The sequence below is a fragment of the Cibotium barometz genome, chromosome 60, assembly GCF_041138505.1.
Source record: "Cibotium barometz isolate CiBa-2024 chromosome 60, ASM4113850v1, whole genome shotgun sequence".
Classification (NCBI taxonomy): Eukaryota; Viridiplantae; Streptophyta; class Polypodiopsida; order Cyatheales; family Cibotiaceae; genus Cibotium; species Cibotium barometz.
The window spans coordinates 5002402-5021291 of NC_141105.1; the positions used below are offsets into that span (position 1 = coordinate 5002402).

Consider the following 18890-nt stretch of genomic DNA (forward strand, 5'->3'; position numbering starts at 1 on the left):
AAGTAAGATCTTGGCAAAGAGTGCAAGATGGTGGACACAAGCTGTGTCTCAGGAATAATCTCATCCACATTGATGAGTTGCTCTCTCAAATCCTGCAGCTGAACAAATATGAGGTATAATAGACCTCTGTACTGACAATGCCATGAGTGACAAGGCTTGTGCATCTCTGACATCCCATGTCTTCTGAGCACTTGTTCTTTGAACACGCAGTGGCTGACCTGGAGCCTGTACCACTGTTGTCCTCGTCCACGAGCACCCCCTTGGGGAGGAGTCTCTGGAGCCAATGGACCTGGACGTGGTTCATCACCACTAACAAAATCGCAAAGACCTTTTGCCACAAGCACATTTTTCAGCATAAAACTCCACAAGGAGTAGTTCGTGCCGTCCAATTTGTCTTCCTTAGACAAATACGTGAATACATCACTCTGTTGTTGATTTGCCATTATGCCAATGCACAATGTTGTACCTGTGTATCAAAAAACCCAATAGCAAGAACCCTAAAAGCAACTGTACTCCACTGAATACAGGTAACCCAAATATGCCTGCACTCTCAATCCTCTGAATGTGCAACACAATGCACCACTGACTGAGTAGAGCAACAAAAATGGCTTACACAGTGCCAAAATGCCCAAAAATTGCCCAGTTACTGCACCCAAGACCTTGCAAGAAACCTGTAGAGTTTTTTTTGCAAGAAAGTCTGACTGTATCTGCCAGAAGATTTTCACAGAGAAAATAAAAATGCCCAAAATTCAAAATATGTAATGCTTACCACTACTGTACTGAGCAGTTTATGGTATTTGTAACAAACAAGTACAGTCGACTGTACTGTGCAGGTACACAGCAGCTACAGTCGAGGTACTGTACGGAAGCAGGTACGGAAGCAGGGCGAGCAGGTACAGTACGGAAGCAGCAGGCGAAACTGCAATCGATTGTAGACTTCAGATGTGCGTAGCAGGTTCTGGTCAGCTGTACTGTGCAGGTACGTTGACTGTACGGCTGCAGTCCTTGTCTGTACGGAGCAGGGCGACCAGGTACACAGCAGGTACATCAGGGGAACAAGTACTATCAACTAGTACTATATAATGCTGAGCGACTGTACCTGCAGCTGACGGATACAGTACAGAACAGGCGATATCCTGTACCTTTGGTGCAGCTGGTGGCGGGGACCAGTACGGACAGAATACAGAGTAGATACTCGCGCAGGCATAGTTGCCACACGTTTTTTGAAACGCGTTTTTGAAACGTGTTTGAAACGTTTCAAAAACGTTTCAAACAAATTTCCAAAAGTTTTTTAAAAGTTTTTTTCAAATTTTTTTTCAGGTGTTTTTTCCAGGTTTTTTTTAGGGGGGTGTCCATAAATTTATGTTTGGTACAGTTTAATGCTAAAATCTACATTCAACTTTCATATACATGAATCATGATACATCATGAATGATGAATCCATGATTCAAATTTCATACTGAATCCTGATTCTTAATACATCATACATGATTACAATTTACATCATACAATGATCATACATGTAACATGAATCATGATACATCATACATGATACATGGCAGTCTTCAGGAATCAGGAATTAGATCATAGATGGCAAAAACCCATATAATTATTAATAGCATAACCAGTTTGAAGTTACAAGTTACAACTTACAACATACTAAGCAACATACTAAGCACTAGTGAATAGTGTCAAATGATAAATCTGAAATCTGAAATACAGATGTCTGTACCGAAAGACCAAATACAAAAACTCTGAAAAAACAAATGGTCTCCAATGTCTGGAGTCTGGACTCTCAACTCTAGACTCAAGTGTCAAGAGTCAAGAGTCACTAGTAGTAACTAGTAACTACTCAGCATCATCCTCCTCTGAGGAATGTGAGTCTGTGTCGTAAGAAGATGAAGCCTCAGCCTCAGCCTCAGCACTCGTAGATGCATGATCTGCTGATGTCGGTGCCCGTGATCGTGTCATAGTAGCTGGTGCCATCATCTCCTCGTATAGCATGGCATAGATGTCGCGCTCCTCAGCAGGGATCTCTGGTACGTCCTTCACTTTCTCTATGTCGATCTTGTCGACATTCACTTGGCGCGGCTCAATGGGATTGCCTTGCTGCTCAATTAAACGGAGGTTGCAATGACAATACACCAACCGTTCTAATTGAGCAGTGGACAATTTGTTCCTCTTCTTTGTATGGAAGAGGGCCCATGTGCTCCAGTTTCTCTCACATGGACCAGAGCTGCAATCCTGTGAGAGGACTCGTAATGCAAGGCGTTTCTGTCAAAAGATAACAGAAAACTTTATAAATAATAAGAAGAAACAACTTATATAAGTTGTAAGTACTAAGTTGTTACTTCAAAGTGCAAACTTATTACATGTAAGTTGTAACTTGTCAGTGGGCACTTACCAGAACTGGAGTACCGATGCCATATTTCTCCCACCAAGAGACTGGCTGAAGCTGAGTCTCTCTCAAAACTGCAGTGGCTCTCCCAAAGGCATGACTCCCATTCCGAAATACCAGTGGGCTACAGGAATGGAGCTAGACCCACCTGCTTGACTCTGCAAATCATCCTCTGTCCTAGCTCTTTTGGACACATCACCTACAGAATCTGTATCCTGTACATCATCATCAATAGGCTGAATTCCCTTTGCTGCTTCATGTTCTCTCTTCCATTGCTGAAGAGACGCTACAACCTCTCTTGGTACTTGACTGCAAGGGCCAATGCCTTCCCCTCTTACTCCTGTAAAATGGGCCTTTACCCTAATAATAGACCCACCTGACACTTTGGCACAAAAATTGCATTTCCACCTTTCTGTGCCTGAACCCCCATATCTGCTCACAGGAGTTACGTGGTTCCACATGGCATCCTTAGCCCGAGGCATGATGAATGAATGAAGAAATTTGGGCAACCTGGCAAGAAATGCCCAAATTTCAAATCTGAAATTTGGTCCAAAATCAGAAAAAATCAGCATTTAGGGTTATTAAAAACCTGAGAAGCAGGGTGCGTAGGGGCCGGAGGAGTAGGCTTGGTGCGTAGGCAAGGTGTGCATGCACCAATGTAGGCAACCTGGCAAAAAATGCCCAAATTTCAAATCTGAAATTTGGTCCAAAATCAGAAAAAATCAGGATTTAGGGTTAGTACAAACCTGTTACCTACGGTGCGTAGGGGCCGGGGGAGAAGGACTGGTGCGTAGGTAGGGGTGCAAGCAAACCTGGAAGACTTCAAAGGCTGGAAACGTCTCTTTCAAGCGTCACTTTCAAAACTGAAATGCCAGGAGATACTGCATCGTACGTTTTCTATCATAAAAAAAAACTGGCCCAGCAAAAAAACGCGTTTCAAACGTTTGAAACGTTTGCACGTTTCAAACGAGTAGCCTAAAGTTTGAAACGCGTTTTTTTGCAACTATGCGCGCAGGGCAGTCGTACGGAACAGTACAGCAGACCACGTGGAGCAGTACGGGCAGGGCAGGCCAACCTGGAAGCTCTGATACCAAATAAAGGCTTTCAGCTGTTAGGGTTAGGGTTTGGAGGTACTGCAAACACAAACGTGGCGAAACAGAGAGAGAACACGACTCTTGTGTATTGAGTTGATTATGTGAAGTACAATAGCCACATAATAAAGTGACCTAACAGATGTGTTCACATGTCCGGCCATAAAATGTGCCGGGTGGACCAAAACACTTATAAACTGTTTATAAGTGAAACTAAGCTAAACTGTGGGGAAAAAACCTCCACTAACTGAAGTAAAAAGTGTCCCAGTAATCTGCTGATGATCACTAGCACTCCTCTGGGTGCATACACAGCATAAAACCCAACATACATTAGCCTTGGTTTGCTTGTCCTCGTGCTTTGGTTTGCGGTCAAGGCATTGTCGAAACATGTGCTCTTTGCTACCACAAGAAAAACATTTTCCCTCCTTGGCATATTGCTCTCTTTGCTCGGGGGTCAAGCCAAATTTGTTCTTCTTTGGGCCCTGATCTTTAGATGAGGTATTTTCAGCTTTACCTCCCTTGTGGGTCTCCCGGAAGTTCTTTTTAGGTGGCTATCCACCTTTTTGCAGATTTGGAATAGCCTTGTCTTTCCCCTTTGAACCGCCTTGATCCTGCTTAATTTTGAGCACCAATTGCTCAGTAGCAAGAGCAGAGGCTGTGAGCTGTTGCAAAGTATGTTTCGGGTGCAATTCAATGCCCGAACGATAAGCTGGTTGCAATCCGGAGCGAAACTTCCTCTTTCTTTCATCCTCAGTGATTTGCATAGAAGGAGTTACCTCCAACAACACTTTCCAAAACTTGTTGACATATTGTTGCACACTTTCATTATCTCTTTGCTCAAGTCTATCCCACTATTTGGTGAGAGTTTGCTCCGCATTTGGTGGTAGGAACTGAGCATAGAATCTGTCCTTAAACTCCTTCCAGGTGCAAATGGGATCCTTGGTGATCTTTTCAGTGATCCACCAATGAGCAGCGGTCCCTTTCAAAAACATGCTAGCATGGCGTACTTTAGACTTCTCAGTGAAGTCCTCATCGCTAAAAGCAATGTCAAACTGTGCCACAAATGCTAACACTTTGGAAGCATCATGCTCTCCATGAAAAACATCAAACTTAACAGACTTGTCACCTGCTTTAAATTCCTTGAGTTTTTTGGCATGAGACTCATGGTCCTCTCTTTTTCTTTTCCCTTTATTCAACGGGGCAGCCCTATCTGCATGGGCTTCATGGGCCATCATGGAAGTTTCATGAAGCACGATGGCATGTGCTTCACGAACTTGAGAATCAGATGCATGTGACTTTCCGGCATAAGGCAATGTCAAACTGTGCCACAAATGCTAACACTTTGGAAGCATCATGCTCTCCATGAAAAACATCAAACTTAACAGACTTGTCACCTGCTTTAAATTCCTTGAGTTTTCTGGCATGAGACTCATGGTCCTCTCTTTTTCTTTTCCCTTTATTCAACGGGGCAGCCCTATCTGCATGGGCTTCATGGGCCATCATGGAAGTTTCATAAAGCACGATGGCATGTGCTCCACAAACTTGAGAATCAGATGCATGTGACTTTCCTACATAAGGCAATGTCTCTCCATGAGACAACTCAGAAGGCAAAGCTCTTCTAGTGGCAGACCTGTCACCCCTACCATGGGATACATGTCTTGAATGCATGTGACCATCATGCCATGAGCACTAGCATACATATACCTGTCAGGCTTTGTGCCTTGTGGAGAGGATGCATGACGAGAGGTGACTGTCACCTCTTCCTTTTGCATAAATGACCTTAACCCTTGGAGATGCGAGATCTCCATGTTTCAAGCGAGGTGGATTTCTGAATTTCAGCTCTCCATCTTCACCCTCTTTGATGTCACCTTTGCGGAGGAGATAGGAAAGTGCCAACTCCCTTGGCTTCTTTCCCACTTCCCGGGCCATGGACTCAAAAGTCACATCTACCATTGCATCGGCTTTCCTTGTTTCAATGGCACTTTGCACATGGGGATCTTCATGGCACATGCAAAAATTTCAGCTCTTGCTCTTGTGCCTGCAAAAGCTTTCTTATATGCTCCATTTCAGCCCTCATTGCATCAGGCTCTTCTTCTTGCATGACAGTCTTTCCTCGAGACAGTTGTCCCTTTGAATCACTATCATTTACCCTTTCAAGGGGCTTGTGCCTTCCTCGTAGAGCATCAGAACCACGCGAGGCACTTGATGGACCCCTCCAATTAGGCACTTCCAAAGGGTTGCCTTGGCTGTCCATTGTGTTAAGTGTGCTAGAAGCGGGGTGTTCAATACACAGTTTCCCCACTAGGAAGAGGGAAACAACCGTGCTTTGATACCAATGAAACCGATCCCGTCAAGTGGGAATAGACTCCGTTGGACACCCACACGCGTAATAGCACAACTTAATATCATAATTTGAAATGGGCAACTTAAAAATAACTGAAAATTGAAATGAAATAGATGGACACCAGCACTCGGGCCGGAACGAGCCGCCCCCCCCCCCCCCCCCCCCCCCCCTCCCAATATATGATATATTATTGGGAGTATTTATCAAATACAATGCTCCATGGGTTCAATGAACCAGATGATGTCCCTGTACAAATGAATTCAGTACCAAACAAGAGGCTCCAAGTAGATGTTCGAAGTAGAGCGACCACTCGAGTGGTCCAGTCTCTACGGTCCTGTGCCTTCACTGGAATCCGCAGAGAGCGTCCCACTGGTGTTCCAAGACCACGCACAAAAAGGCCCTCTTGTACTAACGCCTGGCTCTCCCGATCTCGGCACTTTTGGACCGTGGTTCTCCAAAAGCTTGGACTACCCAGCACCGAACGAGTGTTAGCCGTGGCCCGTAGAGAAGATCCTTTATCAGATTTACAACAAAGTTCTTTACTTAAATCTGAATTCACTTACTTGTAGCTCGCAGATGGAAGACCAATACCCGTCGTGTCTGTGTGCAGCTACTTGAGAAGGACACCAGGACACAGCAGCCTGTCGTGGAGGAGGAGGAGCTGCCTGTGTAGAAGGTGTAGCCACCTAGGAGGTGCAACGCCGCCTGTAGCCGTCAATGGAAGGAAGGTGCAACCGCCTGTAGAGGAGCATAGCCGCCTGTTGTACAGGACACAGCCGCCTGCTATGGAGGAGGAAGAGGCGTAACGCAGAGAGGATGAGGAGGAGCCGCCTGGCTGCAGAGCACAGCCGCCTGTAAAGAAGATGGAGCGCAGCCTGCTGGAGATGACAACCGCCTGCTGGAGGTGGAGCATGCGCAGCCTACTGGAGATGGAGCGCAACCTGCTGGAGATGACAGCTTGCTGGAGGTGGAGCATGCGCAGCCTGCTGGAGATGGCACACAACCGCCTGCAAGAGAAGGAAGCGCAGCCTACTGGGGATGGAACACAGCCGCCTGCAAGAAGAGGCAACGCAGCCTGAAGAGATGCAGCCGCCTGAGAGATGGTGGAAGGAGCCGCCTGAGGGGATGCAGCCGCCTAAAGCCACGAGGAGCATCCTGAGGGGTTGCAGCCGCCTGAGAGCCACGAGGAGGAGCAGCCTGAGGGGTTGCAGCCGCCTGAGAGCCACGAGGAGGAGCAGCCTGAGGGATGGTGGAAACGATCGCCGGTTCTTCCCTTTTACGAAGGGTGGTCGCTATCTTTTGAAGATGTTGGAGGGGAAGGTAAACGACCACAGCTGGCCGGCTCCCCACGTTTGCATGTGGGCGGCCAGCTTCATGGTGTGGTGTGGGTAGGTCACCATGCACCCACCCCCACACACTTAAGGGGCTAAGTGTGGCTCCCCACCTTGGCCCATATGTGGGTGCCCACTTTTAAATGAAATGTGAACTTATAATCTTATAAAATGAAAGGTTAGAAATAAAACTATTAAACCAACAAGTGCAATACACTTACCACCTGTTCACATGCAACTAAACTCGTCAGAAGACAGAGCAAACTTCACGACTCACTGGCACGCGTCCCCGCTCAGTAAGTGGCACGTCAAGCAGGCAAACACAAAAATACAAGTCATGCGAAAACAGTTTCAAACATGCAAAACATGAGTGCATGTGCAAATAGTATCATGGACATATCTCCCGTTCATGGAACAAGTACAAAATATCTGTCGGCACAAAAATGGCACGACATAAAACATAAATCCTGGTCTTCGTATGGAGTGACAGTCCCATAGGTAAAACACAGTTCCACGCACGAGCCTCCCTATGGAGTGACAGTCCCATAGGCAAGACGGCGCAAATACTGGCTCTTCCATGGCATGACAATCCCATGGATAGAACACAGTCCAGGTCATACACGGGTGGCACCAGTCTGGCTCCCGTCCATACGACACCATCCTGCTAACACACGGGTGGCACCAGTCTGGCTCCCGTCCATGTTAAGCAAAAATACTGGCCTCTTCACATGAGACACCGGCCTGGCCTCATGTGAACGAGACACAAAACTGGAGATGGACCAAATGGTCGGCCAATTGGTGACAGTTAGCACATCCCGTTAACCTTGGTTAACAAGGGTCCTAAGCTCAGTTAGGATAGAGTACCAGCCGAGTTAACTCAGTATACTGCACAATTTGTTTTCTTCAAGGGAAGCCACACTTGCACATTCGAGTACCACTAGGAAGTACCAGCCTTTGAAATATCAGCCATTCAATCCAGTGAACAAGCTAGATGGGTATGAGGTTATTCAATTTCTTGCCTCGTGGGTATCCACATCTAGGCACCTTGGGTATCCAAAGTTCCCACCTAACTTCTTGGGCATCCTAACCCAGCAGAGCGTTGCACCTAACAAGTTGGGCATCCAGATTTTACACCCAGCTGGCTAATGGTTTGGACCCAGCTCTAAGCTGGGTGTCCAGAAAGTTTGAGACAGTAAATGTTAATTGCTCTAATTACTATAACGTTCTTCCTCATCCATCATAAGTCATGAGAGTTATCGCTATAGAGAACAAATCAAATGAGGTGGAACGTGACCTAGTTTTCAAATCAGATTGATTGATCATTTACTGATTTCACCCCTCAGGTTTTTGTACAATCTAGTACCATGTCTTTTCCGCATATCCGACCACTACAAGCAACAAAACCCCTTGTTCACAATAAATGGCCTGTAGGCTGTGGGCGATCATTTGCAACAAAACCATCTGATTTTCCTTATGATTGTTGTTAACTTTTTCTTATAAGTTTTCTATAGTGTCTTAACATTGGAAGCATGGGAACTATGGTCTGAAGTTCCCTTTTGGCACTGCTTTAGCAGTCTTAGCAGTCAAAGACACGACTGTAGAAGTTTGAGATCAAGATTATGTAGGTGCACACAGCATGCTTAAATGCATGTGCAAAACGTATGAACACACACGAAAAAAAGATACTAATGACGAGTTTCGAAGCACATACTAATAGTCATCTATACAAATAGCATGATAAGAGCAATACCTTGGCTGAATAAAGAATCAAATCATCCTTGTTCAACTTCAAAGAACGGCTACTCCCAAGCGATGCCAGGTTGAGAGCTGCACGCGGTTCCGCCTGCCATGACGCTTGCGAGTTACAGATACTTTACATGCAGACTGAAAAGAACAACACCCACACACCCACACCCCCACACACGCACACCCACACCCACCCCCACCCCCACCCCCACACACCCACACCACACCACACACACACATATATATATAAACACATACATATGTACATACATACGTATGTACACACACAAACACACACACACATACACATATTGTGTGGCACTCAACTACCTGTGATCCTGTCGTCACAATTAACAAATCTTTTGGTGCATACGAATCCATATCTTCAGGTTTGATCTGCAAAGTAGAATCATGGTAGAAAGATAAACAGAAGTGCCTGTTAAACAATCACTCTATGATACCTTTTGATCATATTCTCTAATAGCTCACACAGCTATGCTCCAGTAATTGGACACCCATAAGGGCAAACAGGAGAGCATCCTCTATGATACCTTTTGATTATATTCTCTAATGGCTCACACAGCTATGCTCCAGTAATTGGACACCCATAAGGGCAAACACGTGAGCATACCATCTTACCACAGAGCCAAAACCCCCACAAATTTTTCTGAGCTATCGAACAAACACCAAAATTGTATGTTGCATCATTCTTGAAAATGAAACAAGTGGGATTTCATATGAGTAGATTATGAGGCCCTCACCAAAATTGAGGGATCAAATGGAGCTTGCCCATCTTTCCAAGCAGCATCTAAGTATGTTCTCAGTGACATCCCAAGAAAAACCTGCTACAGTAGCTACTTCGTTAGAATAATGCTTGGAACTGCAAACAAAAAGCCGAAAACATACACACTAACGAGAAACACAACACAGCTTATCTTGTTTGTAAGACTGCAATGATGCAGTCAAAAGCATTACCAGCTTCCGACCTGAAGCATCTGCCGCTGCTTTGACACTACCTAGTCGGTGCACGTTAGATGCAAACTGGGTGGTAATCACTCTTCCCTTTGCCTTTGATACTCGATGCATCAACGCCTTTGCCACATCTGCTTCACTGGTGGTCCTTCCCGGAGAGAGCACATTTGTAGAATCACTCATCATCTGTGTTACCAGAACCCAGATAAATCCAATTTAGTACTCACTCATAAGCTCCCCTAAACCATACCTCGAGATTCAGCATTCTCTGTTTAGCTTATAACTATCAGCCAGTGAATCAAACCATGACTACAAGAGAGAAACGATTTTGGCTAAAAGGCTGTAGAGCCAAGAGCATACCAAGGTCACTCCTTCCTTCGAAAGTTGCTCCAGTGCATTTCGATCAAAAATCTTTTGATCAACTGGAGATTCATCAATCTGTCATGGAGCGAACATTAGATTCTAATCAAAACCCTGAATGCTATACAGTCAATTATTGCATCGCAAGATCAGACACTACTAATAGTCAACTTAACAAGCTGTATAGACTATCTGCTGTGCTTACCTTCCAATCACCAGTGTGAAAAATTGTGCCATCTTTGCATCGAAGTATTAAGCCACAGCAGTCCGGAATAGAATGTGTGACTCTAATAGGCTCTATTTCAAAGGGTCCCGCATTGAATGTAGTCCTCATGTCAAATATCTTCAATCGTCCATCGTTTTTGATGGTGTATTCATCCAATCTTCGCTTAATGAGCTGCCAAAGTTACAACAAGAAGCAAGTAAAGCAAGCATAATGTTGAAAAAACTGGGTAAAGCCCAACCTGTTCTCCTCACTCATGGCAGAGCAGTAGAACCTACCTCCATAGTGAAGGATGTTGCATATACAGGAGTCGATGGATCCAAAACTGGAAATACCTATAGCAATATTCAGCAACATTAATGAAATAGCTAAACTTCTCAAAAACCTTCAGGTTGTGCCAACTGACAAAGTAACTTAATCCATTGATTAGATGCAGCGAGTAAATACCCATGGCAAAGCACCAATATGATCCTCATGACCATGTGTGATGATGAGAGCCTCAATCTTGTGCCTCCAGCGATGTATAAAACCTGTGTCTGGCAAAATTTTCTGGACACCAAGATCTTCATAGCTGTTACAAATAAAACTTAGTTACGCTCACCTTCTCCAAGGAAAGGTACCTCCCTATGTAGGTTACCAAAGTATATACCCAACTCGCACCCCCCCCCAACCCCCACCGGAGTTCACAAAAGAGCAATGGCCGTAAAAGGCGTTGTAGTAAAGTGACTTACTCTGGGAACATAAGGCCAGCATCAATCAAGATATAGCGATCATAATGACCAACCAGCATACAATTCATGCCAATTTCTCCTAAGCCCCCAATAGGAAGGATTCGCAATGGTGGCCCATCCAGCCCCTCATGAAACCGCTCCAATTTCCGCTGTACTTTATCATCAATACTTTGTAGAGGGCCCCCTGTCCTGACTGCCCTGTTGCTAAAGTGATGACCATCAAGTGAACCTGGGACAAAACTGTGCAATAGGCCATTGAGCCTAAAAACTAATAGTGCACAAAAATATGTGTTTCCAAAGAGAATACTAGCCCCCAACATTTTCAAGCCCCTCAGAACAAGGTCTTCATTCTTACTTGTGCCTACTTAACACATTCAAATAGTATCCTTGGCCAGATACCATTTCAACTATGTATAAAAGCATAAGATAAGATGAGGTGAAAACAGTCCTTATGGTCGTCCATTTAGTAGAATTGACAAAACAAATGCAATCCCTTTATTGAAGTACAAGACTACGAGCAGTTGCAATGAAATGTGTGTTATAATGGGGTCGCTATCAAATATCAACCTAATTCATCCAAAATAAACAACGAAAATATCCACTGCTTCTCCTTTTGCGTGCGTGCCATCCTTAGCGAGTACCTACAAATGAGACCCTCCTTGCAAGGAAGTTCGGGCTCTAAACTCTCTGTTTTAATCAAAAATCACAAATCAAGTCTTAAAATGCAAAATATTCGGTTTTCATGTTTATAAGCTCCAAAGTGAAAAAAACGCAGACATCACCTGCATGTTGGAAGAGTAAGAGACAACACAAGTAGCCATGAGAAGATTGAGGGCCTAAACTCATCAATGGTGAGCATTGTGGGTGATGAAAGTAAACCAAGGGCAACACGGCTTTGTGTAGAGGGTATCCATGGCCAACATGGCATTGAAACCAGTAACATGCTAAAGGCCAAAAGCAGGCAAAGAAAATGTACACACACATGCAACAAATGAGGAGCTTTTGCCAAGCATCTGCATAGTTTTCAAGCTTCAAAGCAGATTTCATCATTTAAATCTCTTGTTGTACACAGCTGTACAGCCATCATATGAACTGTACGGCACGCCAATAAGGATTGTACAGTCAATGACAAGACTGCCATGTCAACATCCATACTGTTGTTGTCTTGCTGCCCGAGACCCTGTGCAACCTGTTTCAGCAGTTGTATGGCCTGTTTCTATTCGGAAACACCAAGTTCAGCCTTTGTAAAGCTTTTTTTCAACAGCTAGAGTTAGGGTTTCTGTCATACAAACTATTCTCCTCATGTTGTCTGCTCTACCAGTAGTTTCAGCACCTGTTCCAGCTTGTGGGACCACTCAAGTATCTTCTACAACTAGTTTCCAACTTCCAGAAGTTTGGGGAAAAACGATATCTGGAGACTTTCAGCTCATGCGACTGTTCCGATATTGTTTACATCCGTGTCCTTTGCTTTCATTTATTTGCAGGTCTTCACATTCAGAGTGTTGCGCACTCTCTCTTTCTCAGAGTGTGTTGGTTGGGCTGACTCTTGTTACACTTGTAGACTGTGTACTTGTGTTGGAATCTTGGTTGTCATGGCACGAGATACAGCTGAAAGTATGGGTACTTTGTCCCAAGAGGACAAGTTGGATGGTACCAATTACTCCTTGTGGAGTTTGATGCTGCGTAACAGATTGGTTTCTAGAGTCCTTTGGGAAATAGTCTCAGGACATGGTGCGATGCCTGTGACTATATACCGAGTTACTGCTCAGAGAGGTGCAACTGCTACAGCACCTGTTGTGCTACAGCCTACTGCAAAGCAAAGGTGATGGGATACCAAGGATGCTTGTTATTGCTTTGTCTATGCATGTGACTATACAGCCAGCTACTGTTCAGAGAGGTGCAGCTGCTACAGCACCTATTGTGCTTCACCCTACTGCAGAGCAAAGGCAATGGGATACCAAGGATGCTCAGGCAATGTCTGTTGTTCCTTCGTCTGTCGAGGACAATGATACCGCATATCTGGTCCTACAAGATGGCAAAGAATGCCTGGAATACCTTGGAAAGGATGTATCAAGTCAGAAATGAAGCCGGGCTTATGTATTTGAAAAGGTAACTGGACATTCTATCAATGGATAAAGGTGATTCTATGACAAATCATCTCACTAAAGTCAAGGATTTAAGAAAACACATGCTTGGGATTGAAGAGGTCATAGATGCCCGGCAGTTGGTGACCACCTTGAACTCCTTGCTTGGATCTTATCTCAATTTTGTTACCTCTCTCGATCTTTCTATGAGAGCACCCGTCACTTTTGATAAGCTTGATTATTGCTTCAGGAGGAGCAAACAAGGGCCAAGTTTGCAATCTCTCATGGTTCAGAATGGGCATTTGTGACAAAAGACATGCATCAAAAGTATCCAAGAAGAAGGCAAGTCTCGTATTGTCGCAAACCTCAACACTACCTTAGTGAATGCAAGAAAGGCTTGCAAGAGAGAAGAAGAAACACTAAGGTGATGCTGCGCTGAGTCATGGAGGGAATTATCCGGAATTGCGACGGATACTGCTGAGATTTTAAAAAAAAAACCCTAAAACCAAAAGCTCTAATACCAGTTGAAGGAGCTCTGATGAGCTCTGCTGTAGTGTTAGGGTTTCATGTGGGAGACATACACAAAGAAGAAGGGAGAGAAAGAGAGAGACATATGGGGATAAGTCAACTCAAGGTATGAGTGTGTGACTCCCCTATCACACATGTATATTTGCTCTAGTACACATAGTGCACTTAGTATCCACGCCCCAAAGAATGAATATCAGTGATCTTTCCAGGCTCGCTAAGAAGGCTTGCCTGCAATAAGTCCCTAAGCCCTCCACATGCTAGGCGACTACTGCCAATCTTGCAAAGTAAGGTGGAGGCCTCCAACCTCGATCAGGGATGGCAGAGCGGCTGCCATGGAGTCCTCTTGGAGGTTCAAAGACAAGAAGTTGCCGACACTTGCCTAAGAGAGAAAATGCTCGAAATCTTCAAGCACCTGCCTAGGGAGACGATGAAGAGGATTTTTTTATTTTTTTATTTTTTTATTTTTTATTTTTTTTGGGGGGGGGGAGGGGGGGATTGTCAAAATACGCAGCGGAGATGATAACCAAAGCTAAGACCACAAGAGCAAGCAGATTGCAGAAAATAGACAGCACAAGAGAAGGAGAGAGATATGCGTGTAACTCTGCTCTATATACACAAGATCCCGAAGTGATACAAGATACCATGGAATGGGGGCCATGGGGAAAAAATACGAGGAGTGAGGAAAAATGAGAAAACACCTACAAAGGGCGGGCACACCCACAACAGAGGCCCTGGTGTCTGGTAAAGACAGGACATGACTTCTAACACCCCCTCTCAGCTCCTGGCTATGAAACCAACCCTAGGGAGCTGGAGTGCCTCCTGAGCATAGCTTGAGGTAGAGACTTCGTGAAGAGGTCCGCCACATTGTCCTCCATTGAACAATAAAGTAGCAAGATGTCACCAGCCAAGATCTTCTCACGTAAAAAGTGATACTATATCTCTATGTGCTTGGTCCAGGCATGGAAGACCGAGTTCCAAGCAATAGCTATACAACTCTGGTTATCACACTGGATGACTGTGGGCTCCTTCTGTGAAAACCCAATCTCGCCTAGCAGCCTCCCCAACCACACAACCTTGCAAGCAGCACCACAAGCAACCCGGTACTCTGCCTCTGTCGAAGATAGGGCAATAGTTGGCTGCCTCTTACTGCTCCAAGAAACTGCTCTTGAGCCGAGGGTAAAACTGTAACTTGAAGTAGATCTCCTCGTGTCTGGATCTCCTCCCCAATCTGAGTCACTCCAACCTTGTAGTCTGACTCCATCCCCTCCTGTGTAGAAGAGTCCTAGATCCTTGTACTCTGCAGATACCGCAAGATCCGCAATCTTGCGTCCCAATGAGACTTCAATGGCGTCTGCATAAAAGAGCTCAACAGCCCCACGGAGAAGCTCAAGTCCAATCTCGTGTTCAGCAACCAGATCAATGAACCTCTGATACTGCGAGGCATCAACGGGCTCACAAGGATCATTAACAGTTAACTTTGTATTTGGGTCCATCGGCGAAGTAATAGGCTTGCAGTTCTCCATCCCAAAGGCCTCAAGCAACTCATGAACATACCGCTGCTGAGAGACGAAAAACCCCCTCTGGGTCTGCCAGATCTCCAATCCCAAAAAGAAGTGGAGTAAGCCTAGGTCGATCATCTCAAACTCCTTTGATAGGGCAGCCTTCATCATGCCAATGTGCTCCACATGACCGCCAGTGAGAATGAGATCATCCACATAAAGGATGATAATCGTAACCATGCCGCGTTCCCGAAAGAGATATAGGTTGGGATCTGCAACCGATCTCTGAAAACCAATCCGAACAAAGAAGGAATCAATCTTCTGATTCCAAGCCCTAGGAGCCTGTTTAAGACCATACAAGGCCTTACGTAACCTATAAACCATCCCTTCTGATCCTGGAACAACAAAGCCTGGAGGCTGCTCAACATACACCTCCTCCTGCATGTCACCATTAAGGAACGCAGATTTTACATCCATTTGATACACAAGCCACCTCTAAGAAGAAGCAAGGGCAAGAACGGTCCGAATTGTGGTCATCCTTGCTGTCGGTGCAAAGGTATCCTCGTAGTCGATGCCTGGCTGCTGAGCATAACCTTTAGCCACGAGTCTAGCATTGTGTTAGTCCACCGACCCATCTAACACATATTTGGTATTAAAGACCCATTTGACACCAATGACTGACCGTTTCGACGGCCTCGGTACCGACTCCCATGTGTTGTTCTTCTCAATGGCATCAAGTTCCACCTACACGGCTTTCCTCCAAGTATCCTGTGAAAGGGCTTCCTTAATGGAAGTGGGCTCCTTGTCCCGCATAATACGAGACATCAAAGCATAGTTTACCTGAAGAAGCTCCGCTGTATTGCTTGTGTCCCGGACTCTGTGTGATCTTCGAGGGCCGTCCTCTGTGGTCCACTCGGAGGGTAACTCTGTGACACCCGACTCCCGAAGGGTGTCCATCAACCACCTAGGTACTCGAACAGATCGTGGAGCCTCCTACTGTTGCGGGGGCTCTGCTCCAACTGCGGGCTCAACCTCCTGTACTGACTGTGGTTGACCAACTGGAACAATAGTCTGGGAATCATCATCACACTCCTCTGGATCTCCAAGAAGTGGCGGCTCCTCGACAGTGGATACTGGAACATGCTCATCAAAGACCACATCTCGACTGACAACAATCTCATTCCTCTCTAGATCATACAATCTGTATCCCTTGGAAAGAGAATTATACCCCACACGGATTGGAGTCAAGCTTCCCCCTCTGCTTCTTCCGAATATATACATACGCATCACTCCCAAAAACACGGAAGTGGGAGACATCAGGTTTCCTGCCAAAGTATGCCTCAAACGGGGTACTGAAGTCGTTGGAGACCGGTTGAGGGTATGGACAGCCATTGCCATAGCCTCTCCCCAAAGTGGACGAGGAAGATCACGATGCTCCAGCATGGTCCTCGCCATCTCCACCACGTCCTGTTTTTTGCGTTCTACAACTCCATTCTCTGAAGGCGATCCTGTATTGGCCAGTTCCCTCTTGATGCTATGATATGCACAAAATCTGACGAAAGCATTCGAAGAGAATTCACCCCCTTTGTCAGCCCTGAGAGTCTTTACCTGCAATCCAAACTCTTTTTCCACCATCACGTGCCAATCCTTGAACCATGCAAAAGCTTGGTCCTTCTGTGATAGAAAGTAGACCCGCGTGAATCTGGTACAGTCATCAACAAGCAGCATGAAATAGAGAGATCCTCCCAATGATGGTGTCTACTGAGGTCCACACAAGTCAGTGTGAATCAACTCCAATGGTTTTGAAGCCTGTCTGGAAGCCTACTTTGGAAAGGATTCCCTGTGCTGCTTACCACGTATGCAAGAACTGCAACGTCCTTGTCTGCTACCATCATCTGGCAGGCCAACCACCATCTGGTCCCAGAAAGCTCGCCGCACTGCATCCACATTTAAGTGGCCAAAACGAAAGTGCCTCAGATCTCCGACCTGAGAACCTGTCAATGAGGAGAGTGCAGAGAGCTTGTAGATACCATTCTCCACACCGCCTTCCCAAACAACCTGGCCAGTCTCACGGTCCCATAGAGCAACTGAATGCTCCTCAAATTCCACCCGAAAGCCAGTCTTGCATACTTCATGCACTGACAGAAGATGAAAACCAAGAGCAGGGACGCAAAGAACACGGGAGGAATGCTTACCCCCCTTGCCGTCGGGAATAATCTCCATCCGGCCCTCACTGTGTATCGGAATGGTGGAGTTGTCGCCAATGAAGATGCAACCTGACTGCCATTTCAAATCCAAAAAGAAGTCTCGGGAAGAAGTCATGTGCCTGGAAGCACCACTATCAAGAATCCACTCCTGGGTATCCTTTGCGGTGAAGCCAACCGCCTCCTCGCTCGAAGACGATGAAGCATCTGAGTCCATCATCTCTAAGTGCACAAATGCTGGAGTCTTTGCACAGCTGAGGCTGAAGAATCAACACTCTTCCCAGTCCTCTTAGGACACTTCCTCCAATAGTGGCCTTTCTTGCCACAATCATTGCAGGACCTCTCGGCCTTCAATTTCTCTCAAACTGTGTCAAGCTTCTTCTCAGAAGACTCCTCCGGTGAAGCCTTCCCTTTGCCCTTGTTGTTATTCCGGCCTTTCGGCCGTTGGCCAGTTAAGGCCTCCGAACCTCCGCTGTGAGGAGGGTTCATGAATCGTTCCTCCTGGTCTAAGACCATGGGCACAAGCTCCTCCCATGTAATGGTGCTGATCCTGCCACTAGCAATCAAAGAGGAGTAGAAAGCGGAATACTGAGAAGGCAAGTGGAACAGCAAAGTAATGGCCATATCTTCTGATGATATCTCCTTCCCAGCCTGGAGGACTTCCTGCTGAAGGACTGCAGCTTGTTAATATGCTCCCGCATTGTCGATGACTTTGCAAGGTTCATAACCCGCATCTGTACTTCCAAGGAAATCCTCTTCATGGGCGATACCCTGTTATAAAGAGAAGCCAAGTGCTGCCATATGCCTCTGTCCAACGTCATATGCTTTACGTGATTGATTACTTGCGGTGTGCAGCGGAGGAAGATAAATGAACGGACCCTGGCGTTGACACGATCCCACATCTGTGCTTGTGCCTCGCGGTCCTTTCTGGTTGACTGTAACTCCCCTTCCTCTGCTTCCGACCGTGGAACCCCGACAACGATGAAATCAGCAAGGTCATATGACTCCAGCACAGACTCCATCATAACCTTCCATATGCCGTAATTGTTCCCGTCCAACTGACGGTCCACTGGGAACGTGGGGAGTGTTGGGATCTTCACATGCTTCTCAGCCATCTCTAACAAATCTGCCATCGCGGGGATGTAACTGAAAAGGGTGGGTGAGTGGGAAAAAAAGCTTACACCTACAAGTGGCTATCCAGCAACTCACCCGCCGACCTCTTGCTTCTTCTCTTCCCGAACAATCCACCAATCAGCACAGAGCTCACAATTTCTAGGGATGCACAAAAGGCACACGAGCTCTCATAAAAGGTACAAAAAGCTCACAATTGCTAGGGATGCAAGTGTCAATCAACAACCTGATGAGGAGGAGGAGGCAAT

The 18890-nt window shown here is 45.8% G+C and overlaps 2 protein-coding genes across 14 annotated transcripts in view; both read right to left on the reverse strand.

Annotated features, from left to right (window-relative positions):
- Positions 1–18890, reverse strand: part of EMB2746 (RNA-metabolising metallo-beta-lactamase family protein) — a 175332-nt gene that overhangs the window by 136739 nt on the left and 19703 nt on the right. For 12 of the 13 annotated variants that reach the window (XM_086794020.1, XM_086794018.1, XM_086794021.1 and 9 more), the window contains exons 4-12: positions 11197–11425; positions 10913–11036; positions 10744–10800; positions 10448–10639; positions 10243–10320; positions 9886–10068; positions 9672–9752; positions 9241–9306; positions 8915–9007 (exon numbers count right to left, since the gene is read on the reverse strand). In XM_086794020.1, the coding sequence (XP_086650146.1) occupies positions 8915–9007; positions 9241–9306; positions 9672–9752; positions 9886–10068; positions 10243–10320; positions 10448–10639; positions 10744–10800; positions 10913–11036; positions 11197–11425 (1103 nt within the window). Of the gene's footprint in view, positions 1–8914; positions 9008–9240; positions 9307–9671; positions 9753–9885; positions 10069–10242; positions 10321–10447; positions 10640–10743; positions 10801–10912; positions 11037–11196; positions 11437–18890 lie in introns of all 13 variants that reach the window. The other variant, XM_086794030.1, reaches the window with a different exon arrangement.
- Positions 1649–2828, reverse strand: LOC147604905 (uncharacterized). The gene is made up of 3 exons (XM_086793892.1): positions 2758–2828; positions 2405–2522; positions 1649–2274 (listed from the first exon to the last, which is right to left on the reverse strand). The coding sequence occupies exons 1-3, from the start codon at positions 2826–2828 to the stop codon at positions 1849–1851; spliced, it is 615 nt and encodes a 204-aa protein (XP_086650018.1). The 3' UTR covers positions 1649–1848.